The following is a 23,787-nucleotide window of genomic DNA, read 5'->3' as shown; positions in this document are numbered from 1 at the left end:
CTTTTCTTAAGTTTATTCCCAAGTATTTTTTCTTTTTGATACTAAAATGAATATAATTGTTTTTCTTCTTTTTCTTTTCTTTCTTTTTTTTTTGAGAGAGAGAGAGAGAGAGAGAGAGAGAGAGAGAGAGAGAATATGCCATGAGGGGCAGAGAGAGGGAGACAGAAAGAGAAGAGAAGAGAAAGAGAGAGAAGCAGGGCTTACCCAAGGCTCATGTTTTACCTGAAGTGGGGCTTGTGCTCACCTGAAGCGGGGCTTGTGCTTACCTGATGTGGGACTTGAACTCATGAACTGTGAGATCATGACCTGAGCCGAAGTCAGATACTTAACGGCTGAGCCACCCAGATGCCCGAATGTAATTGTTTTTTTAATTTAACTTTTGGAATTGTTTTCTTAATTTAACTTTTGGATTCCTCATTGCTAGTATGTAGAAATTCAATTGATTTTTGTATGTTGATCCTGTATCCTGCAACCTTGCTGAACTCATTTATCCAAGTAGTTTTTTTCTGTGGATTCCTTATGATTTTATATTGATAGGGTGATGCTGACTGTAAATAAGGAAAATTTTACTTCTTCCTTTCTAGTCTGATGCCCTTTCTTTAATTTTCTTGCTTTATTGCATTGGCTAGAACCTCCAATACAGTATTGAAAGAAGTGGTGACAGTGAATGCTCTTGCCCTGCTCCTGTACTTAGATAGAAAACATTCTGTCTTCCACCATTAACTATGTTAGCAGTAGGTTTTTCATTGTTGCCTTTTCTAAGATTGATATTTTTAAATAATCTTGGTCACCTCTTCCTCTCTGTTATTATATCCTGTTTGTTGTTTGTAGGCTCTTGGAGTGCAAAGACTTTTATTTATTTCAGTGTCTGGCTCATTTGTGTGTGCGTGTTGGATTGCACGCTTGGATTAATGAACTGATGGTACTTTTAGCCAAGCTGGCGATCTTTGGCAGCTGCACTTGAGAATTTTACCCTTCTGCTTGTTATGGTTCCAGCTTTAACACAGACTTGTTCCATTTGTATGCAGCAGACTTCCTTTTCACCTTGGTATTGCCCCGTGATATGTTTCTTGAGTCTCAGCATGAATGTTGATGCTGCATATCATACATCCTTCGTCTTAGTTGGCTGCTTAGAGGCAGCGTGGTGAACCAACTGTCTCAGGAAGCCCTGGCCTGGAGCTCTGACACTCAGAGCAGTAAGTCTCTCTCCTTATATGCAAGATGGACCTGTTAGTGTTGGTGTCTGGAAAGGGTTGGATCATAAATCCTCTCCGGTCTTTCCCAGCCTCTGTACTCTATCTGGCTGACCATTTGGGGGATTGTAGTTGATGGGGCCACAACAGAAAATGCCAACGTGGCAAGTCAGGACATAGACGGCCGAGTTCTCCACTGTTTTCTGTGAGCAGTATATGGGTCTGGATGTCAAGCGCGTGTCGTGTGCCAGTCCCCGGGCTGGGTGCTCTGCCAGGTGTTACTCTTTTTGATGCGTCCCCAACATCACGTCTGACACGCGGTGAGGTGGAGCCAACTCCTCAGGGAAGCAGAGCACTTACCATTTCTCTGTCTTTCCCCCTGTCAGCTGCTGAGGAGCAGAGGACCATCTGAAAGACAGAAGACTCGGGTAGTGCGTGCCCTCCATTCACCTGGCTCCAGGGTACCCGAACTCATTATGGTCAAGGACAGTAAAGGGCTGGACACACAACCACGCTGTACTTTAGGGGCAGACTTAGCAACTTTCAGGGGTTTCTTGAACGTTCTTCAAGTTTTCTTTTAATAGTACTGTGGTGTAACCAGGAATGAAATGTAAATAGTGTAAGAGTTAAGGTGATTTCTGTTTTACCTTGTCTGACTTTTGAATATAACCCCTGTATAAGACGAAATTCCCCCCTAATTCTCCCTAACTGTGTCACAGTATGATGTGGAAGATCTTTCTCCATAAAAGTAAAATCTATAAAGTCATGTAAATATAAGGATAGTTGTTAACTCTAACTCTTACTAAGTTCATCTTGGGTCACCTCCCTCATTGGGGAGGTAAAGCCGCTGCACTAGAAGCATCTTTGATCCTTCAGGTTTCCAGTCTACCTTTTCCACCTCTTGGTGGGGGGTCCCTGCTCGCTGTGCTGCAGCAGCTCTGGTTTCCAGATCAAACCTGCCGCCTCTGCTGTTTCTCTGCGGCTGGTGGAGGCTTCAGAATGTTTCCTAGTTCAGCTTTCTTTCCCTTCTGCACCCTGGCCATTCTCTTTCATCCTCATTCACGAGCTGTTGACTTTTGGATTCTAAACATCTAACCCAGAGCTGTCCCATTGTATGTTTCATGGGTGCATGTAATTCACTATATCTGCCAGAACCCACCTGCGTCCCCTCCTCTGCTTCCCTCGAAATCGCTCTTGTTTGTTAAGCTTTGGATGGCTCCAGCCAGCCAGCTCCTCCGCCAGAAAGCTGGACCCCACATCCCTTTGTTCTCTATGTTTAATGACAGATCTTGCGTTTTCCCTTCTAACCATTTCTCTGTTTTTGCTTTTGTCCTAGCTAACTCCCCATTCTGTTTTCCCTTGACCATCTGATAAATTGTTCTTTCTCCCTATAGACGTGTCTCCCACAAACCTCTCTCTCCTAGTACCGGCAGGGTAATTAAAAAGAAAACAACACAAATTTTACTTATCATCAGGCAAATGATGATAAAATTCAGGCAGTTCCAAAGGAGGCACATCGGGGAAAAGTTCATCTCCTTTCTCAATTGTTTCATCCGTCCTGCACTCTGGGGCAGTGCCCCTTACTGGCTGGTTGTGTCAGTGATTGTGCAGAGTTAAAGCTAATTGTGTCATTCCCTTTGGTTAAAGGCAGATTCCTGGGCCTGGCTCACGGGGGCTGTCTGCTATTGCCTTTTCTGCCTCTGAACATGTTGGTAGGGAGGACACCTGCTCTTCTGTACTCTGAGCTGCCTGTGACTCTGTTCCCCTCTGTCTGCAGTATTTTCTTTCCCTGTGACTGGCTAAACTCCTTGTCATTCTCAGGACCAGTTCAAGTGTCACCTTCTGAAAGGCACCCTCTGATGTCACGCCCTCACCCTGGGTCGTCCTTGTCCTGGGTCTTGCAGACTGTGCTCACCTCCCAGTGCTTCCTGCGTGGGCAGAGATGATCTCTTCCTTGCTTACTCCCTTCCTGCCCTGTGAGTAGGAGCCACATCTGTTTGTCTTTCTGTCCCCAGTATTTAGCCCAGAGCCGTTTTTTTTTTTTTTTTTGCCCCAAACCACGAGTCCAGAAACTTTGTGGAATTAATTGATTCGAATTGATTGCCAACATTTAAAGCTCGGAGGCTTTACATAAATTCAATTTTTAGCTCTTTGGGGGACAAATGGAAAGTCTGGTCCACATTCCCACATGGCAATAACTTTCCTCGAGTTACGAGGTAGCTGCCCTCTCTGAGGGGCATGTGCTCTCACCGCTGTCCCCACCATGTTGTCCTTGCACTGTGTTTTTTTCCTACTAGGCCCATTCTACTAATTCTGTCACTTGCCTCACACCTGTGGGCATTTGTGTTTGCCACGCTCAGTGGAGGAGGTCTCCGAGGGCTCTTCTTGTTCTGACATTCTGGGATTTAAATCTGTGGTGAGCAGCCGGTGGATCTAATTTCAGCTCATAGAAAACTGAAAGAGTAGTGAACAGAATCTCCAAGGCAACAGCCTTAGGCAAGGAGACAAATCTTTTTAGAACCACAAGATCGGGCAGTGCCTTCAAGGGGCTTGGGGAATCTGGGCATCAGGAGCCACGGACAGACCCGACTACCTGCAAGCTCATTCTTCTGGAAACTTCCCCAGGTGCTCAGCCTGACTGGAGAAGCCCTAGGCCCAGCTTGGAGAGAGCAGTGAGCCCCAGTTTATCTCCTGGCACCTAGCGCATCCTCAGAAAATGTTGCAGCGAGCGGCCTCGACCATGGCTGTGCAGGCCTAGTGGCTGCTGAGTCACCAGAGAACTCGGGCAAGCCACTTCTCTGCACCACACCTTGTCCGTTCTTCCGTGAGCAGGATGCCGCCTCTTCTCATAAATGAGCCGGTGCCGTGAACTCATTTGAACATCAGAGCATTTGCTAATGCAAAGAATAATGCTTAGGAAGCTGCCTCCGCATTGCTACTTCTAGATGTGTCTGGATGAGTAACACGTTAAGCCTAACAAAGTGCTAATTTTTCATATTGACATTCTCCTAATTTAAGTAGGCTGTGTGTTTTATGAGTACATATAAGCTCTCCCTCCCACCCCCTATCCAGGGGCTCCATAAAGCATCATCAATGGGGGAAATGTGACCTGCAAATTATTTTTATTTTTCTTGAATTGGCCATGCTGCCACCCCACAGTGGCTCTCAGTTACTGCTTTCCCTTGTGCAGGTGGCCAGGGTTCAGATCCAAGTCCTGGCCTGAGCACTTAGCGCTTAAGACTTTCTGCGATCTTGGGTGAGTTGTTTCACCTCCCTGACTCCAGTGTCGTCTTCTGTAAAATGGGAATGCACTTAGCTTGGGGCCTGGCCTGTGGAGCTCGCTCAGGGAATATTAGGTAGGCTGTTTTTCTCATTATCTTGGAATAGGACCCCCTGTCCTAGGTCGGAAGTTCCTCTGCCCCAACTGTGAGCTTTGTTGCCCCCTTCTGGAGTGTGGAGGTGTTACGCTTGCTCTCTGGTCAGCCCCGTGGCACTCTGATGCCAGGGAGTCCCTAATATCTTTCTTTACATGAAACCTCTCGCAGTGTCCTGTGTAGTCGGTTTACTTGCCTGGGAACAGAGCTGCCTGAATGGATTTAGAGCACCACACACTTGCAGAGCAGTTCTCGGCCCAGCGATGGTGCCTCCTCTCCAGCGAGCCGGGTCTGGGCCTTGCTGTCATCTTTCCCTCGTTTTTCCTTTAAGGCTTCTTGCAAGATGCGTCTTATTTTTAAATGCCAACTGTTCATAGTTTCTCCTGCATCCTTTCAGGCTTTTCCCAAGCCTCCATAGACAAGCCCGCTCTTTCCCTTTTTATAGCACAAATGAGAACATACTGCCTATACCACTTTGTAAATTGCTTTTTTCACTTGCCCTGTGCACGCATTCAGATGCCAGGTCTCCAGTTATTTCGCTTGCGTGGAGTCTTTTGCCACCACATCCTCCCCAACTCCTGCAGAGGTACACTTCCCAGCCCTCCTACTCCGGACGTGCACTGTTGTGGCAGCGACCCTGCCTTTGGCCCTCTGTGACCTCTGCCCTTCTTGCAGCTTTGCCAGGGTATTCTGTGTGAAGAGAAGATCGCGACTGAGGCCCTGCTTGGAAAGTGTCAGCGGCTCCCAGTTGATGGCAGAATAAATACCATTCTCCTCTTGTCGTTCAAGGCCCTCCTGGTGGCAGGGAGCCCACCAGCCCTCCATGTCTTACTTTCTTCATGGACCTGCGCTCGGTGAGGCCGAACCTTGGACTTCTGCTGTGCCTTCCTTGTACCCTTCCTCTTTGGAACACCTCTTGACCCCCCACCCTTCTCCACGTTCTCTTTTTTCTTTTCAGGCCCGTCTCAGGCGCTCTCTCTTCCAGCTGACACTTAGGCTCCTTTGGGAGAGCTCCTGGGCGTGCTGGCTCAGGCCTCTCACTGATAGCCGGCACCTTGTGTTCTCTGTGCCAGTGCGTCTTACCCACTCTGTCTGACCGTCAGCTCTTTGTGTACAAAGTTCTCGGCTGTTATCTCTTGACATACTCCATCGGAGTAGCTTGGTGTTGTGGACCTGGGCCTTTGATAGATATTTCTTTAGTTCCGTGTTTAACAAATAGTTGAGCTGGGCACTTTCTGGGCGCGGGAGATACAGCGAGGGTGATACAGCAGACTCCCTGCTCCCATGGAACTTGTCTTCTGGTGGGAGCAATGGCAAGGAGGTGGTCACGTGTGTTAGGTCTCGTGGGTCGCTGTTCTTCCATCAGAAATGGGCAGTACCTACATGTGTTTGGTAAAGCAGCACCCTTCTCCCTGGCCTTTCAGCTGTGAGGTGGCCACCTGACTTACAGACCTGTGTGGTTTGAGAAAGAAGCCTCCCGCCCCCTCTTTGGGAACCGGCCTAGAAATTCAGCGCTTTTGGGTGAAGGACGTGGTTTGGTTGCCGTCAGGGAGTGGTGATGGTTGGACAGTGCAGTCTGGGTGCCCGGCCCCGTGTGTTAGGACAGAGTGGTGAGGTGTCCGTGCATGCTTGCCTTCTCGGGCTCCCGGTTGTCCCCGGAGACTCGGGCAGGCATCAGGCAAATGTGCCCCTTTGGAGGCGGCACGGGTCTCCTCCCCTGAGTCCCTGTGTCACTCTAGGCCGAGGCCAGGTCCAGATTGGAGCCACCAGTTGTGCGCTGGAGGGTGCTTTAAAAAGAATCTGCCCGACTTTTGTACAGATGATGGAAGAGGAGGGAAGAAACCTGGTCAAGGTCACAAAGCTGCACGTGGAACACAGAACACTCAGTTTGTAGTACGCGGCAGATGTTAACCATTGTTACTGTTATCGATTAGCTCATGCATTTTTGCACACTCAGTAAGTGCCTCGTATGGGTGGTAATTAATATTTGTGTACTGCTTTGCAGTTTCCCATAATAGCTGATATTGTTTGTTTACTCTGTGCCAACTGCTTGGTGTAGATTGCTTCATTTAATCTGCACAACAGCCCCGCAGACTGTACCACTAATTATTTCCATCTCACAGATGAAGAAACTGATTTAGAGGTAAGAAGTCCCCTACCCAAGGTCACGCAGTGAGTAAGCAGCTTGATGGGATTCAAACGCAGGCCTGCCTGACCACGAAGCCCTGAACTCCTGAGCTGTATCGCAGTCAGTCCAGGCTCAAGGGACCCCCGTTTTGTGGGTGAGAGATGTGATGCTTAGAGAAGCCAAAGAACTGGGCAGGTCCAGGCCACACAGCAGAGCGCAGGTAGCACTCCCGTGTCCCTGCACTGCTCTGGGGGTGGCCCTCTGTCTCCTGACCACACAGGAGCCTGTCTGGCCCCCTCGGATGGCACAGTGACCAGTGGGCCTCTGGCACCAGAGCTCCCAGACCCGTCTGGCTCCAGAGGCCCCCATTCTGGTTCTGTTGGTACAGGGAGCCTTGCCCAGATGGTGTTTATTCTCGCATGACTACTGTGTGTATATGTATATTTGTTGATTAAAATATTACTTGCTGTATTTTGTAGCAACATTAAAAAATATTACAAATCTCCTACTGCCAACAAGAAGCTTGCCAATGTTTTCCTTAACCCCTTACTCACCAAGTAGTGTGGTTCAGTGGATGCCCCCCAGGCTGGGATGAAGAAATCGGAGCCCGTGAGTCACCTGTGTAGAACCCCACCATAGCTTCCTTGGTCCTTGAGTCATATTTGGGCTTCTCACGTCGCTCTGCCGGGGCTTGTGGTCTTGCCTTTGCCTGCCGCCTTGGCCTGGTCATCTGGTCCCACTCTCCTCACACGCTGGCCTTCTGTTAGGCACTTGGACATGCCAGGCTCTGTTCTTGTCAGAGGCTTTGCACTTACTCGCGTCTCTGCTTGGCACCAGATCGTTTTCTCCAGGATCTCAACATGTACATGTGGTCAGGCCTCCTCATTTGGGGTGGGAGTTTTAACATTATTGTCTTCGCCTCTGAGGGGCCATCGCCTGTGCCTGTGGCTTCCTGTGCTGCCCCCCCGTGCCCCCATCAGTGTGATTCTGTATTTTATTCATTCCTAGCACTTGTCTCCTGACGTGCTGTGCTGATCTTTAAGACACAGGTTTTTAACATCTGTGGGATAGGGTGTCCTGTAATAGGTGGAATGTTCATTTCCTTAGTGTTTTTTTTTTTTTTTCTTTCTTGAGGTTATTTGAAAAGCAGTGTGATTTACAGTTGATGGAGTCTTAGGTTGGATGAAATAGGATATGTGAAATTGTCTGTTTACTTCTTTATTGTCTCTCACTTCCCATGAGAATGTAAGCTCCACGAATCAGGGGGCATGTCTCTTTGACTGCCGTTTCATTGCTGTTTCTTCTCACCCACGGCTTCCAGAACACTGCTATCACCCAGTGAGTGCTTCATAAGCAGATACTTGAGGAAGGAAACTGGACTGTAGTTACGGTGCCCTCGGCCAGGCTGCTTCCTCTGGTCCCCACGTGGCTGCTCTACTGTGGTCTTCTGTGTGTGTGCAGGGCATGCTCTTGCTGGTCACGTGACCCTTTTCCACAGCAAGGATTGGGGCCTTACCTGCTGTGGCTGCCTCTTTCATGCGCATCACGCATGCCATTGATGCCTCACCCACACCCGTGTAGATTCTAGGAGCACTCAGTGCTCTCGCACGCCCTGTCCCTCAGAGGACTGGGGCCTCTCGCAGGGTCTGCTTGCAGAAGCAGGGGTGAGGGGAGCGATGCCCCGTGGTGTGCTGGTAAAAGTTCTGCGATCAGATCTCTACCCTAGAAAGGACCCTGCTATGTAGTATTTGCCAGTTTCTGTGGTGGACAGACTCCCCAGTCGTGGCCAGTTTCAAGCTCCTGTCATGAAGTCAACCAGCTTGCAAAATTCCTGGAAATTTAAAACTCAGCTCTCATGAGCTGGTTCCAGCGCACCACCCAAACCTTTCCGTGCAGCCTGTGTTCGCTGTTGAGTACCAGCTCCGTGTCCCCGCCTCCTGGAAGAACACTGCACCTCAGCTCTGCTGTCACCTCACACCCCACCTGGTGTCCCACCTTGGCCCTCTGCACAGCTGCTTTGCGCAAGAAATGGGCAGGCTGCACTGGAGAACTGCCCCTTCGCCTTCCAGCGTATTGACTCATCTTGGGCCTTTGTCGCCGTGGCCGTAACGAAGTGAGCCAAAAGATCCTAAGGGCTCTTTCCGTTTTCTCGTCTGGGATTTTGTATCCACATCCCAGCTCATTTGCTGCTCTTTCAAAATACCCTATTCTTGATTTCCTTGTTTCTGGTATTCTCAAGTTTTCCCACTAACTACAGATCAGAACTCCTTCTTCTTAACTGCGCTCTCCTCTGTTCTTCCCGAGGCAGCACCAGGCAAAGCCTTTCATTCCATGCCACTGCTGCTGCTGCTGCTGCTGCTGCTGCTGGTGCCACAGGCCCTTGTCACTTCATGACCAAAGGCCCGCTCCACGCTCCCAAGGGCTCCCTATAGCACTGCAATTCATCCTCTAAAAACACAGCCTGTGTTCCTTCCTGGCCCCCAAACTTTCAGCCACGCCCTGCAATTGTTGGAGCCCCTCTGTCTGACTTCGAAGCTCCTCTCAGTACCAGCCTCATCCAAGTCCTCCTTTATAGCCCACACCTTCCACAATGAGCTTACTGCTGCAGGCACACTGGTCTCTGTCTGTGCCTCTTCTCTCCGCACCGCACCCTGCACCGTGTGAGGTACCCCCTGCCCCCCAATACACGGTAGCTTCTGTCCTGTCAAATCCTGCTCCCACCCCTCAGGAACCAGCACAGGTACACCTTCCCTGGGATAACCTGCTTTTGCTGAGTGACATCCTGTCTACACTGCTCATTTTTGTCTTTGGTTCTCTCTTTTTCTTTATAACAGCTTTATTGAGATACGGTTCACATACCATACAACTCATCCATTAAAAAACTTTTTTTTAATGTTTATTTTTCAGAGACAGAGACAGAGAGAGAGAGCGAGCAGAGGAGGGGCAGATAGAGAGGGAGACACAGAATCCAAAGCAGGCTCCAGGCTCCAAGCTATTAGCACAGAGCCTGACGCGGGTCTCGAACTCATGAACTGTGAGATCATGACCTGAGCTGAAGTCGGACTCTTAACTGACTGAGCCACCCAGGCACCCCAGCAACTCACCCATTTAAAGTGCACACTTCAGTGGTTTTTAGAATTTTCATAGGTGTGTGTAACTATCATAATAGTTTTTAGAACATTTTAATCAGCCCCTCCCCCATCTCTTACCTTCTAGCTATCAGTCCTCACTTGTTCTGTTCCTTCAAGCTGAAGGCAACCACTAATCTACTTTTTATCTTTAGAAATTTGCCTATTCTAGACATTTCAAAGAAGTGGAATTATGCAATATGTTGCTTTGTGTGTCTGGCTTATTTCCCTTAGTGTAATGGTTTCAGGTTTCATGCATTTTGTAGTGAGTATCAGTATTTCATTCCTTTTTACGGCCAAATAATGTTCCCTTGATGGATGGACTACATTTTACTTTTCCATTCATCAGTTGAAGCACATTTGGGTTCTTTCCACTTCTTGGTTCTTATGGATAATGCTGACAAGAATGTTCATGTACAAATTTTTGTGGGGATATATATTTTCACTTCTCCTGAGTAGATGCCTAGGAATGGAACTGCTGGATCATATACTAATTCTCTGTTTAACCTTTTGAGGAACTTCCAGACTGTTTTCCACAGTGGCTGTGGAACTTTATATTGCCATGAGCAGTGTACGAGGGTTCTGATGTCTCCATATCTTTGGAATACTTGTTATCTGACTTAAAATTTTTTTTAAATGTTTATTTATTTTTGAGAGAGACAGAGTAGGAGTGGGGGAGGGTCAGAGAGAGAGGGAGACACAGAATCTGAAGCAGGCTCCAGGCCCTGAGCTGTCGGCACAGAGCCCATCATGGGGCTCAAACCCATGAACTGCAAGATCATGACCTGAGCCAAAGTTGGACATTTAACTGATTGAGCCAGGCACCCCTCTGACTTTTTGATTATAGCCTTCCTAGTGGGTATGAAGTGGTATTTCATTGTGGTTTGAATTTGCATGTCTCTAATGACTAATGATATGAGCATCTTTTCATTTGCTTATTGGCCATTCATATATCCTTGGAGAAATATCTATTCAGATATCTTTTTGCTCATTTTAAAAATTGGGTTATTTTTCTTTGTATTACTGAGTTGTGGGAGTTCTCTTATTCTAGATACATAGACTTTGTCACACGTATGATTTGCAAATATTTTCTCCCATTTTGTAGGTTGCCTTGTCACTTGCTTTATTGGGTCTTTGGTACATAAAACTTTTAAATTTTGATGGAAGTCCAAAACAACCTCATTTGCTTTGGTTGCTTGTGCTTTTGGTGTCATATCTTTAAACTCACTGCCAAAGCCAAGGTCATAAAGACTTCCCCTTATATTTCCTTTTATTTACCTGTATGTTGTTTTAGCTCCTACATTTAGGTCTCCAATCCATTTTGAGTTAATTTTTATATACGGTGTGAGGTAGGTGTTCAACTTCCTTCTTTCACGTATCGAAATCCAGCTCTGCCTACACCATTTGTTGAAGAGACAAATGGGGGTTCTTTCCCCATTAGATTGTCTTGGCACCTTGTCCATCAGTTGAACTTAGATATACAGCTTTATTTCTGGATTCTCAGTTTCTTCCACTGCTGTATACGCTTGGTCTTCTCTTGTCCCATATCGTTAATTATTTAGTTTGTATTTATTTGAAACACTAGAGGGACTCCGTTATTACTATTATAATCTTTTGTTGCTAACAAATGTTCATGGTAAACAATTTAAAACACACAAGTGCCCAAAGTGAATGTCCTGCCCCAGCTGCCCCTGAGCCCACTTGCAGGATGTACCCATTGTGTTTCCTGTGTAGCCTCATTGATGTTTACCTCTGAGTAGATACATGCATTTGTGTGTATGTATTCTTTCTTTCTCTCTCTAAAATAATAAAAAAAATTGAGCTATACAAAGGGTTCTATGACTTTAAAAAATCAGGAGCATTATCCTCTAAACCCTTCCATGTTAGTTGTACGTTTTACCTCATTCTTTCTTTTTTTTTAAAGTTTATTTGAGAGAGAGAGAGCAAGCGAGCAGGGGAGGGGCAGAAGGAGAAGGAGAGAGAGAATCCTAAGCAGGCTCTGCACTAACAGTGCAGAGCCGATGCGGGGCTTGATCTCACGAACTATGAGATCATGACCTGAACCGAGATCAAGAGTCAGACGCTTATCCAACTGATCTACCCAGGCACACCTACCTCTTTCTTTGTTTCTTTGTTTGTTTCTTTGTTTGTTTCTTTGTTTCTTTCTCTTTCTTTCCTTCTTTCTCTTTTTCTTTCTTTTCTTTCTTTTTAATGTTTATTTATTTTTGAGAGAGAGAGAGAGAGAGAGTGTGTAAGGGAGGGGCAGAGAGAGGGAGACACAGAATCTGAGCTGTCAGCACAGAGCCTGATGCAGGGCTTGAACCCACGAGACATGAGATCATAACCTGAGCTGAAGTCGGTCACTTAACCAACTGAGCCACCCAGGTGCCCCTACCTCATTCTTTCTTAATGGCTCCATAATATTTCGTAGAAGATGTACACCATCATTTCCTTAACTAGTTCCGTATTGTTGCATATTTATGTTTTTTCCTTTTTTTGTTTTGTTTTGTTTTTTTCTATTCCGTTTCTGCCCTGTACATGTGGGAGCAGTTTTCTCGGCTGGATACCTGGAAGTGGAGTTGCTGATTATGGCTTTTGTCTTAAAGTCATCTTTAACGTTTTTCCCTCAACTGTGCTTTATGATGCTTACACATATTAGGTACTTAATAAATATTTACTGAAGTGAACTCTAAAGGGTTTTTATTCTGGATTTATCCCTAGCTTGCTGTTTCATTTCAGTAAACTGTTTTATGACACCCTCATGCCTATTTCACTTCCTCTGAAATGAATGAAAGTGTCGGTTATCCAGTCTTCATTTAGCGGGAGCCGTGGTGGAAGGGGTCCAGCCGGGTTGCGATGTCTGCTCCATGTGTGGTGCTGGGGGTACACGGGGGCCGGGGGGGGTGGGAGGTCGCCCCGGCCCTCCAGGTGTTTGCACATCTTTTGGATGAGGCAGGTAGGGCCTGCGATGCTTCCCTAAGAGCACACGTGTTGTGATGGGAGTAAAACGGAAGGGGACAATGGATGCTTTTCTTGGGTGCTGTCCATGGAGGAGGGACACTGAGATGCCCTCAAAGGAAGGGGAAATTTTGGACAGGTGGAGACGTACTGGGGACGGACCGCTGATGGTGGTTCTGGGCAGAGGAGCTGCGCAATGAATGCGGAGGAGGTGAGGAAGGTGGCCCCATGGCGTGCAGAGTGTGTGCAGGGAGCAGCAGGAAACAAAGCTGGAAAGCCGGCAGAGGACGTGCGCTGGGCGGCCCACATGGGGCTTTGGCACCAACCTGCGAGGCGTTGGGCCACCTTGAGAGGTTTTGAGGAGGATTATGTTATTGAAGTTGGTCTGGAGGAAGTGGTGCGCTCAGGGGCATGGATGAAGGGCAGTCTGCATTTCCAGAGGTTTCTATGATGTAACTTTTTCCCTGTCCCTCTCTTCCCATCCTCACCTCTTCTCCCAGCTGTCTGAGAATGTGGTTAACCGCATGAAGGATCCCAACCAGCCTTGCAAAGCTGGGGAGCCAGCTCCGCCTCCTGCCCCTCCGCCTTCTACGCCTTCTACGGGTGGCTCCTCCAAAGGCCCCGAGAAAGGTATGGATGGTTGCAAGGACTCTGGGGGACGGGGGTGGGGTGGGGAAGCGGTGGCAAGTAGCCTTCCTGTCAGAACAGATTTGACAGCCATTGTGGCTCCCGTTTGTCTCTGGGTGACGTTTCTGGTAACTGCTTTTCGGGAGAGTGTGGCTTTCTGCGCATGACAGCACCTTTGCTCAGAGCACGTGTGCCTGGGGCCAGACCGGCTTGCCTCACTATTCCAGTTTCTCAATGAGTGACAAATGAGGCCGAAGGGCTTGGTTCGGCAATGCAGGTAAGAAGTCGCTGTTGAGGACCCGAGAGAAGCTTTGCCGTTACTGTTTGGCGCGGTTCAAAGAATGACAGGGATTTATGGGAATCAGGGCAGCGTGGGGGAACTGAGGCCATGACTTGGGCATTGGCCTCAGTGTCTCGAAGCAAGCCCTCACGTGAGGTGGTCCTTGGCCCAGCTGCTGGGATGCGTCACCGTGGCCTCCTGGAAGGGCCCGCCAGCCCGCCTGTTTCAGGAGCTTCTCTTCCCATGCCTACGCTGGCCGGAGCTCATTTATCCTTCTTCTGTGGGGCCCATAACAGATGAGGACATTTGTGCTTTTCTCTGAATGACTTTCAGCAAACAAAGGAATGCGACAATTTCAGAAAGGATATAAGGTGCAGAAATACTAAGATATTACCCTTAAGGAAAGTCCTTGGGGCCGCTGCTGCTCTGTCCCATAAACACTTGTTTATGAGAAGCTGGGTCTTAGGTATCGCCTGCAACTTGTCTTTTCTGCCAGTCTTCCGTATGAGGTTGTAACATTGGAGAAGGCAGGAGCTGTATCCTGTCCACTCAGCATTTGCTGACTGCTGGCCGGGGATCAGGGCGCGTGTGCCGGGTGCTGGCGCACAGCGATGAGTACACGGGGATGCCTCCCTTAACGGCTCACGGCTCTAGTGAGGGGGCTGGATGTGTAACCCTGTAGGGTACAAGTATTGTGATGTCCTAGAAGCATGCCTGTGGCCAGGGTAGCACAGAGGCGTGCCTCATTATTTTAGGGAGGGGCTTCAAGGGGAGATGATGTTTAAACTGGATTTTGAAAGATAGAGCAGTGGTTCAGGTATTCGCCTCTGCATTAATAGAGGCCCAGAGGTATGGTACAGCCTGGCCTGTGTGGGGCCCTCGGAGCGATTTGCTATCTCTGGAGTACAAAGTGCGAGGAAAGGGGAGCTGTCGGGCGGTGTTCAGGGGCCAGGTCACAGACCTCTGTGCAGTGGCCAGAGAGCTCTGCCTGCATACTTGCAGCCAGGGACTCTGGCCAGGCCTTCTACCAGCTCTTCCCTGTATTGTCTGCTTCAGGGCTCCTGAATCTGCCCTGAGATCTTTTTGAGTATCAGTGAAGGGGTGAGTGAGATTCTTGAAACCCTCACATGATGCTCTTTTCCTTTAACAAAAAGGGTGGCTCCCCCGATACCTACAGCAGCTGGTGAGAGAGGGGGTTGAAGAGGGCTGTAACCCAGTACACTTAAAAAAAATTTTCTTTTAACATTTATTTACTTTTGAGAAACAGAGCATGAGTGGGGGAGGGGCAGAGAGAGAGGGAGACACAGAATCAGAAGCAGGCTCCAGGCTCTGAGCTGTCAGCACAGAGCCTGACGCAGGGCTCGCACTCATGAACCATGAGATCATGACCTGAGCGGAAGTAGGACTCTTCACCGACTGAGCCACCCAGGCGCCCCACCCAGTACACTTTCATAAACTGAATTAACTGGGGAGAGGGAAAAAGTGATGAAAGAAGCCAAGAATGCCAAAATGTATCATGCACACGTCCGTTTCGACTTCGGAAGCTAAAAGAGGCCTTGGTTTTAGTGTTTGGTAGGTTTTAGCAGTTCAGGGAGCAAGAGTGTTGGTTCATTTGTCATTTGGTTTTAGTTGTAACAAAGTATTTTACTGTTTAAACGATTGTGAGTTTGAGTTTCTGAGTGCTGAAGAATAGTCAGCATAAATGGGCTGTCTTGAAGTTGACTAATTTTAAGATATTTTTACTTTTAAAATCAGTGTTTGCTTTTATTTTAGCGATGGAACAAGATTAGAGAAAGAAGTTAAAATTAAATCCTTATGTCACACCATACCTCAGAATAAATGTCAGAGGAAATAAAAGATTTAAATGTACGAATCGAAACCATAAGAGTACAATAATAGTACATACAAGTACAATAAGTAGATTTTCTAAGCACTTCATCAAGTGAAGAAACCCTGAGTTGAGACAAAAAGTGGGAAGTGTAACTATAAGAAATTAGGCAACTTAGAAAAAATAAATGAAGAATGAATGATAAACTAGGGAATTGTCACACGACAGAGTATTAATAGTCCTAATATTGAGAGTTCTTAAAGCTCTGTGACAACTCAGTAGAAAATGTGCACAAATCATCATAAACATGTGATGAGATTCTCCGCTTGGCTAATAGCGAAAGACACACGTAAAATAGTGCCACCAAGGGGGCAGGGAAGTGGACAGGCGCCTGCGTGGAAGGTGGGAGTGTGGGTCAGTGTCGCAGTCTCTGCCACAGGTAGATATGTTATTTTTGTAGTTATGACAAGAGAAAACTGTATGGAAAGCAAAAGTAAATATGATCAATTACATGTCAATAAAAGCTGCTGTAAGTAAACAAATGAGAACAGGGAGCCTTATGTCAAAGGAAAAACTGGGTAACAGTTTACTAATTTTTACTCCCATTTGAGAGCCTGGCATGTTACCACAAGGCACTTGGGTGTGCCCTCCACACTGGCCGGAGCACAGCCATGCCCATCCTTCTGTGAGTGGTGGTCTCAAGCGTGAAGCATAGGGTGATTACTTTTGGAAGTGCCTCCCCGAAGGGTTGAGTGCTGGAGCCTCCGAATTCAGCATGCTTTAACAGGTCTTTGCAGTGGGATAGCAAGTCCTCACGGATTCTCTCCCAAAGCCTGGTTCTTTCGCAGTTTTCTTGTGCAGCCTGAGACTCTGCTGCTTTAGAAACCTGTGTTGGAGGGGAGGGACATGTGGCCAAGGCCACAGAAAGTGTTGAGCTTTGGCTGAAAGATGGTTTGGGAAGGGTGAAGGCGGTGGGGAGAGGGAAGGGTGACAAAACCTTCAGTGTCACCAAGTGGTGGCGACTGTGGAGTGGATTGGGTTTCTTGGAAATTGCCAAGGTCATGGCTGTCAAGAGGTAGCTCCCCTCTAACAATATCAGAGGTGATGCAGGTGGAGTGATAGATAAAATGTTATTAATGTGGAGGTGTTTGCCACTCTTAAGACTAGAGATCTGTAGAATGGGCTACTAAGGGAAACACTGAAGGAGCTGCCCCACTACTCCCCTCAAAAGGATGCGGGTGGCTGGCCTTTCTGCATGAGGCAGAGGAGAGGGTTCCCTCAGCCTTTCTGGGCCGGCGTTTGGGAGATGACCTAGATTCGAGGTAATTGCAGAATGAGGAGTGATGGGTTGGGAACACGGCACTCAAGTGGCTGTGCCTGCTGCTCACGCCAGGCAGTGAGCAGTCCTGGTAAGAACGAGGGAACAGATGGCCTTCGGGCTGTGCCTCTCCAGGCTGGCTGGGTCAAGGGTGTGTTCTGTGTCTGTAAGGCGTATCCATCCAGGGTGGTGCCCTCCTGAGCCCTCTCCCAGGTGACTGCCATGCCTTCGTTGATCCCGAGGAGCTGCTGACTGGCCTTTTCTTCTCATCCCTTCGCAGACTCCAAACCGCCCAGGTCTGAGTATGGTGGTGGCCGTCAGCCCTCAGGGGTGGAGGAGGATTTCCTCAAAAGGTAAGTCCAGGTGTCCATTCATCCCTGGCCCTGCGCTCTGATGGAGCGTTCTCTCCTCTCGGGGTATCTTCCCCTTGCCCGAAGGTCTGAGCGCTTGTCTTACCTACACTGCACGAGAACCCTACCGGACAGGGGGCGCTGGGCCTAGTTTAAGGTGATTGCTGACGTTCTTAAAAATACACTTTAAAAAGCTAGGACTAGCGGGGTGCCCGGGTGGCTCAGTTGGCGAGCGTCCGACTTCAGCTCGGGTCACGATCTCATGGTTTGTGGGTTCAAGCCGCACGTTGGGCTCTCTGCTCTTACCACAGAGCCTGCTTCAGATCCTTTGTCCTTCCCTCTCTCTGCCCCTCCCCTGCTCATGTTTTCTCTCTCTCTCGCTCTCTCTCTCAAAAAAAAAAAAAAATATATATATGTAAAAATAAAAAGTTAGGATTAGCTTTGCACAGTGGCAGTATCGTAGCCAATGAGGTTTATCTGAGGTGCTAATTGAAAACTTTTCCCAGTACCCTGCCATGACAACTTGAAGTATAGTCGGGGTGGAGGGGTGGGGGTGGGGGGAACTAGGACTAAGTAGCTGAGTGGGTGGACCCTCTGTGCCTGTGTATGCGTGCTGGCATATTTTTAGAGGTAAGAAGAAGAAAGAAAAAGAGCCCACACAATTCTTACTAGTTGCCTAGATGGACCGCTCCAGGCTGTTGGTGACTTTCCATCCACATAGGCCACAACCACGGAGAGCTGGCTACACCTCTGAACCGGCCCCTTCATGCCCTCCCCTGAGGCTAAAATGGTGGCTAAGGCACAGAAACCCTCAGAGTGCAGGTCTGCATCCTGATTGTGTGCTGCACTAGTGACCTGGGAAGATCACTGCATTTCTCTAGGCCTTGGCGAAGGCCATAACTGGAGGATCTCTTTGACTGGGGTATTGTCAGGATTAAATATGTTAATAAAGCACTGAAGCCCAACACCTGGGAGTTCTCAGTGAACGTTAACTGGTTGTTATTGATTGACTTCCTCTACACCCTTTAGGACATTGGCCTTTGTAACAGAGGACCCAGCGAGGTAGCTTGGGGGGCCCAGTGTCAGCCATAGTCGGGTGGCTCGATCTCAATGAGGTCACCTGAGCTGGGTCTGTTCCATAGTCATGGATTGAAACCCACATTCTAAGAATTTCCCCTCTCTGATCCTAAGAGGCCTCTCCAAGAATAACTAACCTGAACCTTTTTGTTTATTTTTTGTACTTTTAAATATTTAAAAAATGTTCACCTAACACATGCTAATGAAAGATTCGGGAAGTATATAAAATGGAAAAAATCACCCATAGATTTCATCATCTCAGAATAGCCCCTCTTAACATTTTGAAGTGTTTCTTTCAAATGTCTTCTTTCCCCTAATTTAGGATTATTTTTTCAAGTTATATATATTTTTATAGTTTTTTTAAATAAAGTTATATATAATTTTATGTTGTTTTTTTACATAGCTTTATAATTGTTTTCCATTTGTTACACCTGCTTTGTAAACAATTTGATTTTTTTAAGTTTATGCATTTATTTTTGAGAGAGAGAGAGAGAAAGAGAAGAGCATGTATGTACACGTGCCAGGGGAGGGGCAGAGAGAGAGGGAGAGAGAATTTCCCCAGTAGGCTCCTTGCTGTCGGCACAGAACCCAATGTGGGGCTTGATCCCAGGAACCGTGAGATCCTGACCTGAGCCGAAACCAAGAGTTGGACGCCTAATCTGCTGAGCCACCTAGGTGCCCCAACAATTTTATTTCTAAAAGTATTGTTTATTGTTTCTCACTTTTTAGATTCACCCTATTGACAAATCTAAGTGTATATTGGTCTAATGATGATATAGTATACCATTGTACCATATATTCTTTAACTTGACCTTGATATTGGACACTTAAGTTGTTTGCATTTTTCTACGCTATAGTAAATAATTCTTGTAAGAGCATCTTGGTGCTAATAACTTTTTTCTGTCTTTAGGATTATTTTACTAGGCAGAATGCCCAGAAATAGGTCAAAGGGTAGGATTACATTCAGGACGGGAGAGTTCAATGTTCCAAACAAAAGACTGCTGTCATCTAAACTGTTCAAGCTTTCAAGTAGAAGCAGAAGAAAGTGGGGCTTCCCACCCCGCCTGCCCACTGTGTAGGAGTGGCTAGCCAGGGATCTGAACCTGTGCCCTGAGATTCTCTGGTTTGGCACGTGGCTGGCTGATTCCTCACCTGGAGGTCAGGTCTCCTTCTTTTCCTAATCCGTCCTGGCTGAGAAAGTATCACTGCATCCCCTTGCCTTGGGGACTGTCACAGATTCCTGATCCTCTCCCGCTGGCCTCAGAGATCCCCTGGCCCCTGCCAGCTGCGGTGTGGACGCAGACCTTTTCTTGGCTACCTTCTGCCGGTCACGCCATCTGCATCTCTCTTCCGGCACAGGTATAAACAGGAGCAGGCCAAGGTCCAGGATGAGTTGTTCCAGGTGGTGACGAGGGAACGAGAGGCAGCCACCAAGCACAGGAGTGCGTCCATGCAGCGGGGGGAGGGCAGCGTTGACCAGGACAAGCGGAAGTCAACCCAGCTGGTGAGTGCAGGTCTTCTGAGCCAGCCTTTTGTGCTCCGGCGGCTCTGGGAGGCGGAGGTTAGGCCCTGGAGCCTGATCTGTATGAGGCCCTGGGGCCCGGCTTCATCTCTGGAGAAAGGGTATCTTTTTGGGGACCAGGGCCTTGAGTTCTTCTAGCCCTGGCTCTGCCACTGACTTGCTTTGCTGCCTCTGGCCTGTATTTTCAGTCTTGGGGGGTGCTCAGGTTTATATGGTGAGGGCTGGATTGCTCAGCAGTCTGGTCCCACTCTGAAACTTCATAGTCGTAATGGGTATGTGTGCCAGGAGGGTATGAAGGGAGAGGACTAGGGGCTTGGGGGCATGCGATAATGAGACGGAGAACACAGTTTTCAAGGTAGGCAGCCTGGGTACGAGTCCCAGCTCCCTGCTTACTAGCTTGGGCCCGTCCTCCAGTGTCTGTGAGCCTTGGTGGAGGATTGTGATGTTTGCACACACACAGGATTGCCCAAGGGATTAGGGAAGATGATAACTGTCCAGGATTTAGCATGTGCCTGGCAGATTATAAGAGCACCCCGTTATTGCCGTTACTGTTATTAATACATTTAAGTGATTGGAGACTGTTAGGATTCTTTAAAAAAAAATTTTTTTTTTCAACGTTTATTTATTTTTGGGACAGAGAGAGACAGAGCATGAACGGGGGAGGGGCAGAGAGAGAGGGAGACGCCGAATCGGAAACAGGCTCCAGGCTCTGAGCCATCAGCCCAGAGCCTGACGCGGGGCTCGAACTCACGGACCGCGAGATCGTGACCTGGCTGAAGTCGGACGCTTAACCGACTGCGCCACCCAGGCGCCCCAAGACTGTTAGGATTCTTACTGCCGTGAGTGAAGGCTTTATTTCACAATACCAAAAGTCTCAAAATGTCCCAGGGTTGACTAATTCAGGGGCTCACTGGCATCATCATGGAGCCCCGCCCTCCTTCCACTCTGCCGGCCTCAGTGTGCCAGTGCACTCTCCGGCCAGACACCCCCACAGTTCAAAGATAGCTGCCCTGCTCCCTACCAGGTCTTCTGCAGATGGGGCCACCCTCAGAAGAAGAGAAGACTTTCCTGGAAGCCCCCAGCAGAAAGCCTCTGACATCACATTGGCCTGAATTGCATCAGGCGCCCATGGCTAACCCAGTCCTCTGCAGAGGAACGGGGGGGCTCCACTGATTGAAGCGAGGGCTCCTTTCTAGTCACATGGGGCAGCGGGTGGGTATCCAGATAGAATCAGGGCTGACGGTAATAATTCTTCCAGTTCCGTTTCCATGTGGGAAAACCCCCGCACGTCCAAGAAATTCTCTGACACCAGCTGGGTGTCCTACAGTTAAACTCCGTCTTCAGGCTCCAGAGGGTAAGGGCTCAGTGCACAAGACTGCCCCCTTCCCCCACTTCAGACGCCAAAGTCCAGGTTATTACCTGTGCCTCTGGCTGACTGGTTGTTAATTAGAGGTTCCCATGACCCCCTTGTTTGACCGATTTGCTAGAGTGGCTCATGGAACTCAGGGAAACATTTAACTTCCTAAAAGGATTATAAAAGGATTTAGCTCAGGAACAGCCATATGAGAGAGGTCCATAGGACCAGGTGTTTAGGGAGAGGATGTTGACCTTCCTTCCGTGTCCTGTGCCAGTGCCCCACTCCCCCAGAACCACTGCATGTTCACCAACCTAGAAGCGCTTTAAACCCAGTTGTTTCGGGGTGAAACTGGGGGGGAGGCTTCATTACCTAGGTGTGATTGAGTAAATTGTTGGCCATTGGTGATGGAACTCAACCTTCAGCTCCCCTCCCCTCCCAGGGGCTCGGGTACGGCTGAAAGTTCCAACCCTCTGGTCATTTGGTTGGCTCCACTGATAAGCAGTCCTCATCCTTCGGTCCAGTGTAAAAGTCCTCTCGTTAATGTAAAAAAAGACACCTTTCTCTCTCTCATCACTTCGGAAATTCCAAGGGTTTTAGGAGCTCTGTGCCAGTAACAGTAGATAAAGATTAAATATTTAGTTCTTATTCTAAATCATGAAATCACAGCAAGGAGGGTGGGGAGAGGGGATGGAGGAGTGGCTGTAGCAGCATCTAAGCAGAGGCCATGGGCTGTGAGGCGAGCACCTGTCTCAGGTGGGTTGCCTGATGTACCCTGGGCTCCACAGAAGGAAGTTGGGGACGCAATGAGACCACGTGGGACTGTGCCCTGGGTTGTGGTGGAGAGGAAGGCCTCTGCAGAGACCTGGAAAGCTGCGGCAGGTACAGAAGGAATGCTGGTTGAGCTAGGCCCTCTGGGAAATATGAACAATGTAGGGTCCTTGCTCTTAGGAAATTTTCAGTCTAGCGGGGAAGACAGATTTAAACCAAAAACTTAGAAAAAGGGCAACTTGGTGACAGTAAGCGTGAAATGGAGGTAAGGTTGATGTGCTTGGGAATGCAAAGGCAGGGGTGCACCTGCTGGTAGCAGACATGACTTTGACTCAGCCTTGAGCGATATGGGGCCCCCAGGCTGAGGGAGCATCTGGGGGGAGACAGGTGGGTGTGGAAGAGGTGATGGGACACAATGAGAGAGGTGAGTGAGGCGTGAAGCCACCTCATAGAAGGCCTCAGACACCTCGCAAACTTGACCCACAGAATAGCTCGCCATCGCTCTGAAACCGCGGAGGAGTCCCTGGAGTTCATCAGGATGACGATGACGTGATCTGACTTGTGTCTTTAGAACCCTGTGGCTTCCTGGTGAAGAATCAGTTGCCGCAGAGAGAAACTGGGGTGAGGACATGGTTTTAGAGAATCTTGCAGTGAGTCTCTGAGGGGCAGGCAGGTTGTCACCCCTTGGCAGGGTGCTGACAGCCAAGTTGAAAGGACCGTCGTTCTGGAGATGAAGGGTTAATCAACATGGCATGAGCAAACCAAGTTGGCCACGTGGGACAGTCACCTAGCATGGAAAATTGCAGCCTACACATGTGGTGTCTCTTCATTCTCACCTGGAATGTGTTAATTATGATGAAAGGGAATTCACAACTTCCTTTCTTTCTCCTGTAAAGGAGAAGGCTGGGTCCCCGCCTCCTTGAGACTGTCCTTGGAGGAGAACCTTTACAAGCGGGAAGAGGCTTAAATGACCTTCACCACAGGTGTGTGGGTTTTCTTTTTTAATAAAGGAAAACTTTCAAATAATATGCATTCTACGCCCCCCAGTTTCTGGATGGATAATGCTCTTCTGAACCTGAGTTCTTAAGGAAGAGCGAAGCAAGTGACTTCCTTCATTTCGAAAATGTTGGTTCACTACTTTTGTGGGTGTTCCATTTTTTGGCTGTCCAGCATCCATCTGTCCATGCAGTTAGTGCCCTGTTTTCTTTTGGGATTTACCCGTCTCCTGTTGTGTGTTATCTCGGTGGGATTGCAATTCCAGTGCCCAGCTTCCTTGATGGAAGCTAGATCTCCTTTCTCCCCTGGCCTCGGGATAGCCAGGGCCCAAGGGCAGCCAGTCGAACCCTTTTTCTGAGGCCTTTTTGTTTTGAGTGAGTGCGGAGGTCGGGGTAGGATTGCTCACTGTAGCCGAGGGTTGCTCGTGAAGACCTTCATCTAGTGAGGCTGTCTTGCTGTCTCCCGTACCTCCACAACGCCCACTCGTTTCTGTCTGGCTCTCCTGCCTTCTTTAGGATCGAATCACCTGCTGATTACCTGTGGTCAGCTCTCCTTTGCTTGAGTTAGCTGGAGTTGGTTTCTGTTGATTGGTGCTGTAGCAGATGCAAGGGGACACACGAATGTGGTTTTGAAGGCTTCAACCAGTCAGTGCTCAATGCGAACAGAGGAGAAAGGAAGTTAGGACCGGGCCCTGTTTTGTATGTCAGCAGGGGCGTGAGGCACTCACCTTTATGCTGAGCAATGTCACAGCCATCTCTTCCATTTGGGTTGTTGTGGTTGGCAGGGACTTTTAGTGGAGATAATTCCTTAAAAAATTTTTTTATAAAACACTTACTTATTTTTGAGACAGAGACAGAGCATGAATGGGGGAGGGTCAGAGAGA

At 48.3% G+C, this 23,787-nt stretch overlaps 1 protein-coding gene across 5 annotated transcripts in view; it reads left to right on the top strand.

The window, feature by feature from the left end:
- The window catches only part of CHCHD6 (coiled-coil-helix-coiled-coil-helix domain containing 6), a 250,621-nt gene that overhangs the window by 6,425 nt on the left and 220,409 nt on the right, over window positions 1–23,787 (top strand). For 4 of the 5 annotated variants that reach the window (XM_043588297.1, XM_043588300.1, XM_043588301.1 and 1 more), the window contains exons 2-4: window positions 13,282–13,411; window positions 17,115–17,187; window positions 19,621–19,765. In XM_043588297.1, coding sequence (XP_043444232.1) covers window positions 13,282–13,411; window positions 17,115–17,187; window positions 19,621–19,765 — 348 coding nt within the window. Of the gene's footprint in view, window positions 1–5,308; window positions 5,422–13,281; window positions 13,412–17,114; window positions 17,188–19,620; window positions 19,766–23,787 lie in introns of those variants that run through there. The other variant, XM_043588298.1, reaches the window with a different exon arrangement.

The sequence above is a fragment of the Prionailurus bengalensis genome, chromosome A2, assembly GCF_016509475.1.
Source record: "Prionailurus bengalensis isolate Pbe53 chromosome A2, Fcat_Pben_1.1_paternal_pri, whole genome shotgun sequence".
NCBI lineage: Eukaryota > Metazoa > Chordata > Mammalia > Carnivora > Felidae > Prionailurus > Prionailurus bengalensis.
The sequence above is the reverse complement of the archived record's forward strand: the minus strand, read 5'-3'. Positions and strand labels throughout refer to the sequence as shown.